This window comes from Sinohyriopsis cumingii, chromosome 13 (genome assembly GCF_028554795.1).
Source record: "Sinohyriopsis cumingii isolate HCF-2022 chromosome 13, ASM2855479v2, whole genome shotgun sequence".
In the NCBI taxonomy this organism is placed as follows: domain Eukaryota; kingdom Metazoa; phylum Mollusca; class Bivalvia; order Unionida; family Unionidae; genus Sinohyriopsis; species Sinohyriopsis cumingii.
Genome location: NC_142973.1, coordinates 56,804,732 through 56,821,435, shown reverse-complemented (window position 1 = coordinate 56,821,435; position 16,704 = coordinate 56,804,732). Strand labels below are relative to the sequence as shown.

The following is a 16,704-nucleotide window of genomic DNA, read 5'->3' as shown; positions in this document are numbered from 1 at the left end:
TTCTATTATGTATTAAACTGCCTAATGATTTTTAGATATTATTGGGAATCAATGATAAATATTCACAGTAATATTTAAAATGGATCATACATTTTATTTTGACAGACATTATCAAATAAGATTTAGGTTTTACTTGTCCTAAGGGGCAATGCCATTTTCTTTCTTGCATACAAAATCTAATCCAACATGGCATCACTTAGTATTTTTCATTTCACTTTAAAGTTTGGTGAGATTTCACACATATTTTGACCAAAACTTTCATTGAAATTATGTTGAGGTCTCACTCAAATTTCTTTGAAATATTTGTGAGGTTTCACAAAAAAATTGACTAAAACTTTTGTAAGATTTCACTAAAATTTTGATCATTATATAGTATTTTACTGAAGTTTTTTTTTAGTGTTTCAGACATTTCAGCATGTTTCAAAGAAATAGTGGATATGAATTAAACAGGACTTTATTAACCAAGGTGATATTTAAGTGTGCATGAAAACAATTATACTGATGTTGTAATTAAATGACATCCAAGAGAAATGGGAGTTAAAACTAATAAAAATAATAATAATAATAATAATGACTTTTTTTTAGAGAAGGTAATTCAATTAGTTACAGAACTAATCTACCTTGAGGCCTTCTATCTGTGATGTACAACATATACAGTATATTACAACATGATACGAAGTATCCGACACTAAATAATTAAGTGGTTTTAAAAATCAAAGTATCAAGCCTGGAACATATGCACAGGCATCTGTGAACACATTTAACATATATAAAATATAAAATATTAATCTGCATAGAAAAATTCAGCCGTGAAAATAATGCAAAATTACAGAAAAGCATCCATTTGAGACAATTTGATTATGAGAAGAAGAAAAGCTAGAAGCCTGCCTTATGTCACTTGTACTGTAGACTGGATTTTTGATTGCACAAACTATGATGCTGTTTTGGTCTCTCAAGTTAGTCCTTGTTCCAAAAGCAGCTGTGACAAATGTTTATCATGATATAATAACTCTTATTTTACATTAAATTCCAACACACCAAGAATATTTTGATAATATACACAATAATGCCTCACGAGATTGAAAGTAGATTCTACTTTTCAGCCAAGAAAATTCCGCAAAGATATGACTATCTTTGATAGACATGGATATCTGGCAACAATTCCCACCAGTGATCTACATGTTGTCCCTCCTTAAATTCTGAAGTTAATCAGTTTGGAGTTGTATATTACTTTGAAATCTTCCCGATTCAATTCCTTGTCCTATTTAGCACGTTAGCCGCTACGGTAAAGCTCTTTATGGCACAAAAAGCAAAATGCTTGTCCTGGCGTTCAGTTTTCATATAGATTGACCAGTTATGTTCCCATCAAATTTGCGTTCAGGGTATTCTCATTGCCGCGCATTTTTTAAATGGTTATTCAATCTCTCGTCCCGCTCGAAAATTCGAATCGCCATGTTTAGTAGACATGCTCTTTTTCCATCAGTTTCTGTTACGCGACGATTCATTGGGCAATTACAAAATGTTGACCAATCAGAAAGCTTTATACAACGATCCTCTGTTAAACAATAAATGGAACAAATATTTATTTGAAAGCTCGTTGTTGAATGGGACCGGAAAGAGCATTATTTAAAAAAAACGTTTCGGAGACGATATTAAAAAATGGGTCCATACTGAGGAAATTCAAGTCAGGAAAAAAGCGAAAATACGTTTTAAAACGGAAAACAAGATGAAAACTTGTTCGAGGGCAGTTAAATCCAACTGAAGTTAAACAAAAATACAACAACAACAACAACAACAAATTTGAAAAAGAAATTTAACAAGGAAAGCTGTGGAAAGAAGTTATAAATTGTGCCCAAAATAAACAATAAAAATGTACAGCTATCAGAAACAGGAAATATAAATGCTGCTGAAAATCATTCAAATTGTACCAAAAACAATAAATTTTATTATATCTTATTTATATTTTTATTGAACTGTCAGTGATATTACAATCACAAAATATCACTATATTTTCGGACATTTAACTTTAGAGACACACAAAAGCTAAGTCCTAATTATGCCTTCTTTAACTGATGTAAATGACTAAGTTCTTCATTCCGCCTAGATGTTGGTTAGAAAATAAACGAAGTCCAGATTCCTCCTTTCATATAATAGATACCAGTGACTAAGTTCCTAATTCCACTTACATGGCGGGTGGAAAATCAACCAAGTCCAAAATTATGCCTAAAGATGTATTTATAGCAGGAATTTGACAAAAGTCCATTTTAGAGTTAGACGGACTCTTAGATGGATTCATCTTTGACTTCTCAAATTTTCCATGTCCGCCTTTGTATTAACCAGATTTTTAACATTTTAGGCAGATTCCGCCTGGAGTCTGCTTAAGTTCCAGGTGGAATCTGCCTAATTATTTTGTATGGGAACATAGTGTTCTCAGAACATACAAAGGGGTGCAGAGGGTATCACACTGCATACAATCAGCCGAGTTTAGTGGTGAACAAGTGATTTAATGTGACTGTTTATTTCTTTATTACAGTATAATGTCAGGATAGTCTGTGGGGCATTGTGGCCACAAAAAGGGCCCTTTGGATATTCACAAAGACTGAATAAAGTGCTTAAAGTGCACACAAAAAAATTGTTGACCTTTTGCAAACTGAGGCCTTCTAGAACTTGGAATCTAGTAGATTCCAGCAGTACATATCGAGGGCAGTGGAACCTTCCCCACTGTCATTTTCTGATTTTTTTCTGGATTTTCTTTCAGGTCTCAATTGCTGCGACCAACATCTTCAGCAGCCAGTGAAGCCCCTTCAGTAGGAGGATAAGGACGTTCAAGTTGATCAACATCCCCAAATAGGGAGGAGAAGATGAACAATTCTTGGGTTCCAAACAGTGAGTATGCCTCAGGTTGTATGTTGCTACCTCCTATTGGTGAGGTAGATTACTGTGACAGTGAGTTACGCCCTACCATTAGGGAGGCTGAGCACCACAATGCATCTCATGCTTCAGATGGTGTGACGCTCCCTCCTGTTTGGGAAGGTGAGGCATCACACCTATCATGCAGAGAGTTATAAATCAGTTGAAGAAAATATCTTCTCCTACTGTAACAACTCTTCAGAATCATGGTATGGGGGCAGGGTGCTGTTCAAGTTCCCCCTTCTTCCCCCTCTACCATCCCATCCCGTAAAGGAATTAAGAGTCTACTCACAGGAGTCAGGCTAGGGATGGGGATCACATAGGTGTCCCTCCCTTCCCGATTATACCAATGAATCCTTATGGGATGTGGGATCCTCCACCTCAGGATCCTTGGTCCATTATGCCCCCCATGGGCTACTGGATCCTGCCCTTAAAGTCAAGGTGATGCTGCAGCTTGTGTCCCACTATCACCTACCCACCAGGTGGTCTCCACTCCAAAGGCTAAAGGTGCAACACCATCCAGGATAAAAAGGCTTTCTCATCTCCCGCTAGAACTCATGCTTAACAATGGACCATGTTGCAGAGAGTTCCTATACCCCCTCCATCAAGGGACATAGTGATACCCAGTCATTCTCTGACTCGGAGTGTACTAGACTACGATGATGACAATGCCCTCTCTATCCTCATTGACTTAACTCATTCGACCCCAGCACTGTTTTCAGTATCTCTGCTGATATACCTCAGAAGCACAAAGCTGTTTGAAAACATCGTGCACATGCATTCACTCTTACCTTAATTTCTCTTCTTATATCCAAACAAAATCCACAAAATTTTCACCATTTATTTCAAATGAATTTGTCGACACATTGATTAATGTTTTCCCTATTTGTCGAAGTCTTTCACAACTTATTTATACAGTATTTACAAACTTATGTGCAACGTTTATCCACAAGAACTCCGTCATCATCTTCGGATGATTCAATCTCAAAAACTTCTATGTCCAAATCTAAATCTCACAAAATATTCAACTGCTGAACATATCTTTCCTCAACTTGCTCGTTATTTTTAAGATCAAACCCGAGAAACTCCACATTTTTGCTCTCATCAAAAATCACTATTCCGTCCGCCATCATTTACGATTTTTCATGCACAGAACACGTGTAGTTAAACTGCTCTCAAACTTTAGCCTTTTGCTTCTGAACAATTCAAATTTCCACAAATGAAAGTAAAATCATTTCTGATTGGTTTAATAGTTGTTTAGTTCTTGGAATAAACCATTTCTAACCAATCAGAGACGTTGTATCTAACACACATTCATCACGCCTGGAGACGGGATTGGCCACTGAATGCAGCAAACAATTCACGACTACAGGCGGGATCGGCCAATGAATGCAGAAACCGGATCACGCCTACAGACGGGATCGGGGCCGAATGAGTTCAACGAGTTTGAGACAGAAGCAGCAACAATGAATCCTCTCAGGTTAACCCCTTCCTTGCAGTTGGCAGAGGAAGAAGAGGTAATTTACCCCCCGACATACCCCCAACCACACAGTCCAAAAAGATCCTTTCTATTTTGGAAAAGATCTCTGGGCTATCAACACAACCAGACCTCTTACTTCTCCCCCATTCATCCACAACTGAGGAAATATCACGTTTTCACTATGCCAAAATATCATTCAGCAACACAGAGAGTGGTCTGTCCCTCCTTCAACATTGAGACCCCTTGCATCTTCTGCCAGGTACATTGCTCAACGTGGCCCAGCAAACCTCCCCAAATCGATGCTGATTAGCCAAAGTGGGTATTTCTACTGGAGCCTGGACATGTCTTCCCATCAAAATAATTGATGCCTGGGAGCAGAAAACCTGGTTACTCATAACCAAAGCTTTGTACTTCAACCTATCCTCACCTACTTCATTTAGTATGTGTCAAAGCTTTCCGAGGACTGCTCCGCTAGTAATCCGAATTTCCTCTGACCCAGGTCACCCCATTTTTGATATTTGGACATTTATGTTGTAGTGTAGGGTCAAAGTCCATTCCCTATAGAAAAGTTGGAATTCGCCAACACCATTTCATGTTGGCATGGGGTAGCCGCTTACTAGCCAGCCCAGCAAACTTCAACGACCTTTCATCAAGATTGTCTGCATGAAATTGACAGGAATATGATTTATTTTCTCAAAATTGTGAGCATAGCATTCATCATGTCTTTAATCCGCTGATTATGCTTCCCTTTCCCTTCTTTGCCAACTAGGATTTCTCACTAAAAATAAATTACCCTTGGTTGCTGTTCTGCCTAAAGAGATCCCCAGTCTCAGTCAAATCTGTGCCAGGGGTGATCAAGATATACTCTTACGGCCCATGCATACTCTTTGCTTCTATCGCGATACCTCCAAAGCAAAAAAAAAAAAAATGATAGGAATCGCCTCTTCCTCCTTCCAAAGGGCTCCACAGACATTTAGGCTGACATTATCTCCTGGTAGTTTGTCACCACAATCAAAAGAGCATATCAGTCCCTCACTGATCGAGACCGCTCTATGAAACTAAAAGCCCTTGAGGTTTAAGACCTTTTTCTATCTTGTGGGCCTACCCTAATAATTCTTCCTTAGAGGATGTCAAGAAGGCAGCTTTTTTCCGTTCCCAATACTAGCTCATACATGAGGTCATCCAAAATCTTGATGATAATAATTCTAAAAAATCAAAAATGTAGCTTCATTAGTGTTACCACCACTTTGGTGGCCTAGTGGTTAGAGTGTCTGTCTCGGATGCAGGAGGTCTTGGGTACAATCCCCGACAGAGTCATACCAAAGACTTACAAAAATGGTACTAACAGCTGCCTCGCTTGGTGCTCAGCATTATGAGGTTAGTGTTAGGACTGGTCGGCCTGGTGTCAGGATAATGTGACTGGGTGGGACATCATGCTACACGTCTGTGGCATGATGCCCCAGTGCTAGACGTCACTATAAAACTATCACACTGCAGACATCGTAGCGATATGACTGAAAAATTGCTAAAGCTATGTTAAAAATCCAAATCACACATACTCATTAGTGTTAACAAGCTCAGTCAATCTGATGCAAGATAAACTTCATTAATATGCATCTATCTTACTCGTTAATGAAACAGTATAAGGACCTGATGATAGAAACACACATCGCAAGTTTGATCAAAATCTTATTGCCAACATTATTGACTGGTGGGGGACTTGCCTTTGCCATTGGTTATGGTCTAATAATAAATGGTGTATCCAGTCCTCCAATTCCAGATCAATTAACACTGTCAGCAAAAACGAAAACCATAAACCGTAGTTTTCTTCACAAATTATCTGTATCTTTTGTCTTCAACACTGCTGCCATTTTTCGTTTATTTAGTTTTACAGATATTCGATGTTTTTTTGGAAGGGGGTGGAATTACACAGAGAGACTAAGTTCTATATATCAGGCAATCATCTTTGTACTTGATCAATATTCTTCATTCTAGTGTCAACACAGAAAATTTTTATTCCTACACATGGAGACTTTTATTAAACAAAAGTCTGATAATGATCTATTCAAAATTTCCAGAAATTCAAGAAAAGCCCATTTCTTCTCTTCCTTTATTCTTTTATGCTTCCAAGTATTGAAACTTTTATTCTTTTTTAGTTCTGGATTAAAACTCTGTCTTGTAAAACTCCAATATACCAAATCTGGAAACAAAACATGTTCAGAAGATGTATATCAAGTGCATTACAAAAATTCTTTTTCATGGTCTTGGGTCCTGAACCTGACTTCATGGATAGAATATCAATGAAATGATTTTTATGTCAAGATATACCCCACAAGCCAAGTTTTATTAACTCTACAATATTTTTTGAGAAAACAAAACATTTATGTGGTATCATTCAAGGTTTTCTTCAGACACATCCAAAATCTGATAAAGATCCAATGATTCTGTTTATGTTGTTGTGCTTAGAAACCAGTACAGCTTGCTCGCTTGCCTTTTGTCTTGGCAATTTAATGACATTATTTTCTGCACATGATACATGGCAGCCAGTATATTTGGTGGAGGAAGAACCTGTGAAAACTCCAGAAAGAACCACAAACCCATGGGAACTGACTGGTAAGCTTTCTCGCATATACATATTGGTTGAGCAGAGACTTGAACTCACATAGACCAAAGTGAGATGTGCGAGTGATCTATGAAGGCAATTTTAGACCACTCGCCCATCTGGAGCCCAACCAGTAAGGGTAAAACAATTCATCAATATGTTTGCCATTCTTATACACATTTCAATACTAGATATGGAGAATCAATACAAAATGATACCAAGCCATATACAAGTTCCTTTAATATTTAGCAGTTATGAATAAATTATTTGTCATTTACCTTTTTTAATGTTTAAATTAATAATCTGAGATGGATGATGCAGGCACTGGCACTCATTCTTTTTCATAAGAAAAGAAACACATACTGAAAACACCCACTCGACTTCTACAAACACAAGGTGACATGGTTCATACCGCCCCCCCTTTGCCAATTCCATGCTCATGATCTTGTCTCAGCTGTATGCTGAGCATAAAGGAGATATTCCAAACATTTTCCCATGTACAATTAAGTATTTTTCTCATTGAATAACCACTTGTACATAAAGTTACTCCACTGCTTCCTATCTTGTCTACTTGGAACTAATTTGATATCTACATTTCCAGTGTGTCATCAAGTGAAATATGTTGCATTGAATTCTGATTGGTGGTTATTCATGGCTCCATGATGCTTCTTTAAAGATAAATTTTCTGGGTCAATGCATTGATATGCACATATTGCAGGAGATTAAAGATCAATTTTCAAGCAAAGAATTCTGTGAGAATATACTGGGAATTAAAAAAATGTATTATTTGGTAGAACATTTTAATTACTACTGCCAAGAGTACGAGATGCTTCTGAACAACAGCAACAAAAAAAAAGAACAACAGCCTCTCAAGGGGACCAACACTCTGATATTCTTAAATGACAAGATTTTCAAAGTAACTACCTTGTCAGTTACATTGGATTTTTGAGATCGGCAACATTTTCATTTAGAATAAACTTGACACTGTCATTTGACTTAGTGAAAACTTGTGCAGAATATGTTCATCCATTCAAGAGAATTAGTAACAAGATTTTCAATGTTCAATATTCATTCAGGACTAACTAGATACCATAATTAGATTTCTAGTGAAAACCCACATCAATGGGACTCCATTTATTAAGTGTAGCAAGAACCAGTTTTTGAAGATGGCCAAAATGGATGTCAAATCGATACAATTTTCATTTTGTAACATTTAGACATCATTAAAAAACACTTCTGGTTAGAACCCAATGATGATACAGGTTTTCATCTAGAAGTCAAAAGATTATCAAGATGGGGACTGTAGCAACCATATAGAATATCACATCGTCACAAATTCAAGACCAACAAGACACCAGAGGAAGTATGTGAGCAAAAACCCCATGTTGATATGACTTTCCGCCTAAGAGGATTAGCAAAAGCAAGATTCTGAAGATGACTGCCATGGCAGCCATATTGGACAATAGATCAGCACAATTTTCATTTAGGACCAACTAGACAATCATAAAAAGTCTTTTTGCGAAACCCCATCTTGATATGACCATCCATTTACGAGAAGTTACAATTTAAGATTTTCAAAATGACAACTGCATTTAGAGCCATATTAAAAGAAGTCTTTTTGTGAATATCCCATGATGTTATGAAAATCCATTCAAGAGGAGTGAAGTTGACTTTTTAAGATGGTGACTGTGGTGGCCATATTGAATATGCAAGCAGCACCAATTTCATTTTGAGCCAACTGGACTGGGGGATAAATTTGTGTGTGCAAAGTTTCATGGCAATTGTCCAGGTAGTTTAGGTTGTTGTTGTTGTAGGATTTAATGCCTTTTTTAGCACAAGATAGGCTATACATGGCGGCCAGTATAACTGGTAGAGGAAGAGCCTGGAAAACCCTGTGAAGAACCACCGACCCACGAGAAGCTATTGTGTACCCAAGTTAGCTGAGCCTGAAACTCAAATCCACGCCGAGGTGAGATGGCAGTGATTGGAATGGTGAATGCTTTAGACCACTCGGTCACTCAACACCCCTTAATATTAGGGGAAGGCAAATAATAAACTTATACTAAGGACTATGTCCAATTCAGAAGCTTTTCTAATTTATCACCATTGGAGCTATCAGTATTTTGTATGGTCCCAATTGACTTTTCTCCAATTAATATAATGTTAGTTTTATTGTGATTTGTTTGTAAAAAGAAGAAAGCATTTTCACTTAGCATAAAATCTTTTTGTTTTAAATATCAATGCCAAAAGTAGCATAAAAAGTCGATGGCTGTTAGGAAGTCTGAATGCATGTTCTTTCAGACTGACTGTTGTTGACTCAAAGCAGGAAGCTATCACATACAGCTGACTTCAAAGTACTCAATGTTACTCCTTGGCCTAATGCCAGATTTAAAAAAAAGTAACATTGCTTTTGGAAATCCCGTAATTAAGAAACGAAATAAATTTATTTTGCATTTGTGCTCCCCCCATCCCAATGCATGTTGCAATAAAACATAAACAAATGCTTATTTGATAATAAAAAGAAAGAAACTTAACCTTGTATTGTTATCATTTATTCATTTTTTTAAACAAGAGCATTAAAGCATAAAATATATCCATGAAATCAGATTTAAAACTGGATCCAACAAAATCGCAAACAAGAGGGAAATAATTAACCGATATCTTGAAGACAACTTCATTCATGCATGATACTGTTAGGTGCAAAATAATCAAGAGTGAATTATATCCAGGTTTACTGTATGACAGTATCTTGCAAATAAAAAATCATTATTTGAAAACACATTCACTTGAGTGAAAGTGACAATCTTTTTGTCAGCAAGGGTTACAAAAGTATCATTACTATTTACTGCAGACATCAATGCTCCTTTGTATTTAGGTATTATTACGACAGATGCCAAGCACATAGAAGCTTGGGTAGTGAATAAACACAACAATCAGCGAGCGGTAAACTCCTTCTTTGAACTTGCCCACAGGACATCAAAGACAAAGGTTATTTTTATGACAAAGCAAGCTGACTTTGGTTACTTTTTTTATTTTAAAAGGGATATCAATACAAAGGTTATTTTATTGCAAAGCAAGCCGACTGGATTATTTTAAGTGTGCTTCTTTATTTATATTTTTAGAATATACAAAGACAGCGGAGATATGGAAGCAAATTTTGGTTTCTTTTCACCAGTATTCACAGGAATTTTGAAAATGAAACAAATTTTAAAGTGATACAATATAGTGCTTCATGAACGGACATCCATGACCCAGCGTCACCCAGAATATATGGAGAAAATAAAATCATGTGATGAATTCATGCAGGCCAGAAGAGAAGCAGGTGATTTCGTAAACGAGGGAAATAATCAAATGATATATTGAAGACAACTGCCGTTCACGAATGGCACAGTGTTAGGTGCAAAATAACTAAGAGTGAATTATATGTAGGTCTAATGTATTACAGTTTCTTGCAAATAAAAATCATTATTTGAAAACACATTCACTTGAGTGCAAGTGACAATCTTTTCGCCAGCACATAAAAGCCTAGGTGGTGAATAAACACAACTAGAGTGAGCAGTAAACTCCTTCTTTGAACTTACCTACTGGACACCAAAGACAAAGTTTATTTTTATTACAAAGGAAGCTGACCTCAAAAGCCAACTTTGGATACTCTGAAGCCTTTTTAAAAAGAAAAAAACAGGATATAAATACAAAGGTTATTTTATTGCAAAGCAAGCTTATCTCCGAAGCCAACTATGGATTCTTTGAAGCTTGCCGATTTTATTTTTTTTCGTTGAATATACAAAGACAGCTGAGATATGGAAGCTAACTTTCATTCCTTTTCGCCGGTATTCACTTTAATTTTGAAAATAAATTGAAACAATGGAACAATCTTTGATGTGACACAATATAGTTCTTCATGCACGGACATCAATAACCCAGCCTTGCCCAGATGATTTGGAGAAAATAAAATCATCTGATGAATTCGTGAAGGCCAGAAGAGAAGTAAATGATTACACTGACAATATGATCATTAACATAGATGAAATTCAAGTGTACTTTGATTGCATTCCTGGACAGACTGATGATAAGATGGGGGGGGGGGGGGGGTGTCAAAAGTGTGAGAATTAGCAAGACTGGTGCAGAGTTGAAGAAATGTGACTTTAGTCCTTGCAGTTTCCACTTTAGGTGACATGTTGCCTGTAACAATTTTTCACGGTATGAGAAAGCAAAAAAAATAATAAAAAATTCATGTGCCAAAAGAATGGATCGTATGTGTGCAGGAGTAGGGTTGAATTGATAAGATGCTGTTGTGGTGGATTAAAGAGTTTTATCTCAAGTACACAGTTTTTTGTTTTTTAAAATAAAATTTCGTTTGGAGTGCATTTTCCAACATGTAATTTTCGAATGATTTAAAAGGTGTCCCACAAATTATGACTTGAAAAAAACTGGTGTTCCAGAAGATACAGTGCACCAAAAAAAATTACTTTTAAAATTAATTTAAAATATTCCAACATGTATGGTAAATATGGTAATTGTTTTGTCATGGGACAGTGGGGTGGAGGGATATGTGAGAATTTTTTTTACTGTCTTTATGTTACAAACATTTTGCTGTGAACATGTCCCGCTAGTTCACTTGTTAATATCACCAAGTAATATTAATTTGTATAGGTAAAGACATGAAACGGACACCTGCCAGAGACTGGTTTATGGCACTGGGGCATCTCCCATCTGGAGTCAGGTCAGAATTAATACTTCCATGTAGTTCCTCTCTCATTTTGGTGGTGATAGAAGTGTTATATTTATGCATTTTTGGTAAGAATTTAAAGGTAATTGTTTATTCTTGAAAATATGAACTCAGGGTGTGGTTTTCCTTGTGTATTTTGGCGACAGTGCACAGTGAGTAACAAGGCCTTGGTGATGATCTGGAAGGGAAATCTGTGTTCTGTTTACATGCTGCTCTGTTTACAGTCCAGCCTCTCAAAAAATGCATTTCAACCTTTGACAAGAACTTCACTGTGAAGTCATCTTTGAAGGTATTTTAGATTAACATATGATTTGTATTAATTGTCACACAGTGGAAAGGTCAGTATTGAGAAACAAACGTAGAGAACATATTTAAATTAATTGTGTTCTATGTCCATCTGCTTGCTCAGTAAATCGATTTGTGGGGTGAATGGAATGCAAATATCAGCATGGAGTGCAAATAAAACCCCACAATGGCTTCAATAAAATCTGTGATAAAGTTTCACTAGACTGTATGGACATCCACCAGACATTGTGGACACCTAATCCCTTACCCCATGTATACACTGTGGTATTCAGTGGGAAATCTGAAATCCACAATGCATGTACTTTAGTTGAAAAGCAGCAGCAATAATAACTTTGTACTAATGGAAATGCAGACAAGTGACAACAGGCCATCATACAAGCTCTTCTGGTCATAACCAGTATAACTAATAAACTACCATGCAAATACCATGCAAAAAATGTTTAAAGATAAATGAATTTTGTTAAAAAAACGATGCAGTTGAATGAAACAAATCAATTCATAACTTAACAAAAACAAATAGTAGCAAAACTGCCACAATTCTGTATTGCATAAATTGATCTTTTAAAAAGTAAGGAAATTGTTCAAACCTCGCCAAGATTATCCATGTCTTCCTCTTCAATCTACAAATTCAAACGAGAGGACAGAGTTTACTGGCATATTACATGATTTCTGACAGCCATTAATGCATGCGAAACTAAGTAACCTCAGTCATGGTTCCCACGCTTTTCTAAAGATAAATTTCCAGGTCATTTCCAGAGTTTTTCCAGGATGAAATTAATTTTGTCAAGGTTCACATATGACCATTACTGAATGGAATTAAAGAACATTTTAGATTAAAAAACATGCATTTTCTAAATCTTAAGATGGTTCTCTTTCAAGACTCTCCAAAACGTCTAAGCCATAAAAGATGATCATTTACAAAACCACAAAATGTACTACATGAAGTAAGTTTGATTATATTCCCTATAAATTGGCATGTAAAGTCATTTCAATGTACAAAATAAAAATTCTAACTTTACTTTGCTGACTTGCATTCTGTTCTCAAGTGGGAACAACATAATGAACATAAATTAGTTTTGTTTCCTTTCAAACCTTTAATTCTAACAAATTCTATAGCAGCAGCATATATATGCATTTTGTTGCATTTCAAACCTTTAATTCTAAAGAATTCTATAGCAATATATATATATATATATATATATATATATATATATATATATATATATATATATATATATATATATATATATATATGCGCATCTTATAGAAAGTAAACATTTCCTATTACAGTATATAAAAAAACAATAAACACAAATATTTGAATCTTGTCTTGTAACAAAGATAGTTTATCCCTGAATTTATCCGTGCCAATAAAATCCCAATCATGATTTTTCAGACAACCAATCTCCTTAAGACGATCTGTTTAAAAATCCATCATTTAAAAAACGTTTTCAAAAGGGTTGCTTTACATTTTGACAAAAGACCTTCAAAATTATATACTGTTGTATAAACAAGGACTGAATTTTCTGTAAAATCAACTTGTCTTCTTGTAATTTGTTAAACTAGTCCCCAAACCTGTATTGATACAGGGGCTCAAATCGTTTTTTAATATATAATACAAGGGACAACAATTTCTCATTTCCGCTCGTTTGGATTAATTCAGCATATTTGTTTATTGCAAGCACCCAAATAATCCTTACTGCACCCTCTGAATATTCTGGTTAGAACTTGATAAATTTAACTCACGATCAGTTTAGTTATGACTCAATTATGTGATTGGTTCGGGCTTCAAGTGGTGACAGAAAATTCTGGGGTGTTTCCCAACTTTTATCAATATTTGTGAAATTCCAGGACTTTTCTTAATTTCTCCTGACTTTTTCCAGAAGTGTGGAAACCTGCTCAGTACATGGGCCTGTTATTGAGAATAATTCTCCCATTTGTACAGACTGTTTTTCAGAGTTAAACTCTATCATTATGGTCTATCTCATGTTTTGAAAAACTTTCATGAATGAGTGAAACGAATCTCAAAGTCAAGTTTTCTCTCTGGTTGATAATGGACAAAGAACTGAACAAAATGCAGTCTGATGATCTACATGATCACAAACAAGAAGCTGAAAGACAACCAATCTCAATGTCTTGCATCACAAACATGCATAATAGTGGAGTTTTCTTGGCAGTGTCTTTACATGATAGCCAGCTCTAACAATTGGTGAATGTCTGAAGAAATCAAACCCCTCCAACAAGAAAACCAGCCAGCATAAACAGCTACATACTCATGGTCTGTGGTCAGCAGTTATCATTTCATGAAACATCACTTGTAGTTTAAAGTGTAGGCACAAAATTTCTTAGGACAGGATCCCACAATCATGAAAAACAAGACTGCAAAGTTTTTCCTTTCAAATTTTGATACAAGCAATGTTTTGTGAAAATAATGTTGTGGACAGATGATGTGTGAAGTTACCTCAGGTGGTCCTCTCATCTATGTAGTTCTGATTTTTTTAATCACTTTAACCAAGTTTATTCAACCAGTTGAGGAGCCAAGATTTGAAGCTAATACAGTAAACCCTGAAGTGATCCAAATGCTCACTACCAAAGATGGTGATTCTGAATAAACAGGTATTCCAAATAACAAATTTCACTGATTTATTTTTAACAAATCACAAGTTATACAGCAAAAGGACATATTATGCTAAAACCAGCAATACTCGCCTGTGATGTTCACATAGAATATTGCAATGTGGTACACAACAAGTACAGTGCAAGTTTCATAGCATAAATCTCAAATGTTAATGAATGGAAAAGGAAAGTACAAAGGAAAACTTAAAATAATGACCCATAACCTTGACATCAGGAGTGGATCCTCATTATGGTATTCAACACACCAAACAACTGATGATGATGCAAATATATAACAAGTTCTATCTCTGATCTCAAATGGCACTCGAGTTATCGACAGTATAGTGGGACGGAAAAATGAAAATATTTAAATGGGTCCATGATACTGAAAATAGGGAACCCTCATGTGGTCCACGACACACTTTCTAATAATGATGTTTAAAGTTTACCAAGTTTCATCTCTATCTTGAAATGGCATGAAAGTTGTAGAATGGAAAGGAAAGTTCATGGAAAAATTTGCAATAGACATAACCCTGGCCTTAAAAAAATAGGCCCCACATTGTTATGTGATCCTCCTTCTAATGATGATGTGCAAGTATACTAAGTTTGATTCCTTCATCTCAAATTAATAAGCTAAACAGTAGAATGGAATGTGTGATGGAAAACTTTAAATATCCTCATGTGATCTTGATCAAGAAGACATACCCCCCCCATATGGTACTTAATACATCTTCTAATGATGATGTACAAATATACCAAGTTTTATTCCTTAATCTCAAATGGTTTTCAAGTAACTGCATAATAATAATAATAATCATCATCATCATGATGACTTTATTTAAGAGGGTAACACAATTAACTGACGAAATTGTCTTCCACGAGGTTATAATGTAAAGGAATATATTTACATGTAAAAATAGACATACACATATCCATGCATAGACAACAATATTTTAGCTTTCATGGGACTTTGGCCTTGCGTGTATAAATCAACATTTTCACCTTAATGCTTGTTTGAGAGGTACTCTTTAAAAGTCACTCTACTCATGCAACACCTGCGATTTAAGATCCATTGTTTCCAATCCATGTCATATTTAATGAGAGCTGGTAGGTATACTGGGTGGTAAATAAACCAAGTACAGACTGAGATTTTCAGCCATGTTGTCAGTTTTTTACTAGAGTTTTGTTTCCAAATAAGTTCTACACTTACCAAGTATTACAATTTCAATACAGTTTATTACATTGGTAATACTTTTACTAAAGTAGCCAATCTTCTAATGCTGTTCAGGGTATTTACACCATGCCTTTGTAAAATTATAGACTCACTTAATGGCTGCCAATAAGGATGCCATAATGACATTCAACCCATCTGACTCAGAGATGTCCAGACTTTGTGAAGCTCAATATTGCCTGCACCGTTTCCAAGCTGACGTATCCTCAGTAAAATAAACAAAGCACATATACAAAATCAAGCAAGTTGACTAAAGACAAAGGGGAGACAAATCTTCCAGGTAAAATTTCGTGTAAGGCCTGTCAATTAGTAAGCTTTGGTTTAAGCTTAGCAACCAGAAAAATGTCAGAAACATCTTATGTTATTGAACCAAATAAATGAACCATTGAAATATAGAAACTTTGTATGTACAGTGGAGCCCTGCTGAAATGCAATAAATGGGGTTTTAAAAAATTGAATCGCGTTAATAATGGACTGCGTTAATGCGGGGTTTTACAGTATTTTACTTTTTTCAGAGAACAACTCGTTGGCACACATTCATGTCTAATGTATATGATGAATAGGGTATCAACACCATTTATTATCGTGCCGTCATGGCATGCAGTTCATCCATAATGCATGGAATTCCATAGAAAAATTGCACAGACTTACAATATTCAATAATTTGGTCCCCGATCATTGTGTCTGAATTCAACATCTAATATATAGCATGAACAGAGTATTAACACCATTTACTTGCCGTCTGATATCGTACCATTGGGGCTTGCAATTAATCCATAATACATGTAATTTGATTGCAAAAACTGCATACATATTTAAAAGATTCAGTA

At 35.7% G+C, this 16,704-nt stretch overlaps 1 protein-coding gene across 3 annotated transcripts in view; it reads right to left on the bottom strand.

Moving 5' to 3' along the window:
- The window catches only part of LOC149785627 (putative RNA-binding protein 46), a 136,010-nt gene that overhangs the window by 63,604 nt on the left and 55,702 nt on the right, over window positions 1-16,704 (bottom strand). For 2 of the 3 annotated variants that reach the window (XM_089979444.1, XM_089979446.1), the window contains exon 4: window positions 12,615-12,647. The exons of the other annotated variant lie outside the window; for it this stretch is intronic. In XM_089979444.1, the coding sequence (XP_089835570.1) occupies window positions 12,615-12,647 (33 nt within the window). The remainder of the gene's footprint in view (window positions 1-12,614; window positions 12,648-16,704) is intronic. 3 annotated transcript variants of the gene reach the window in all.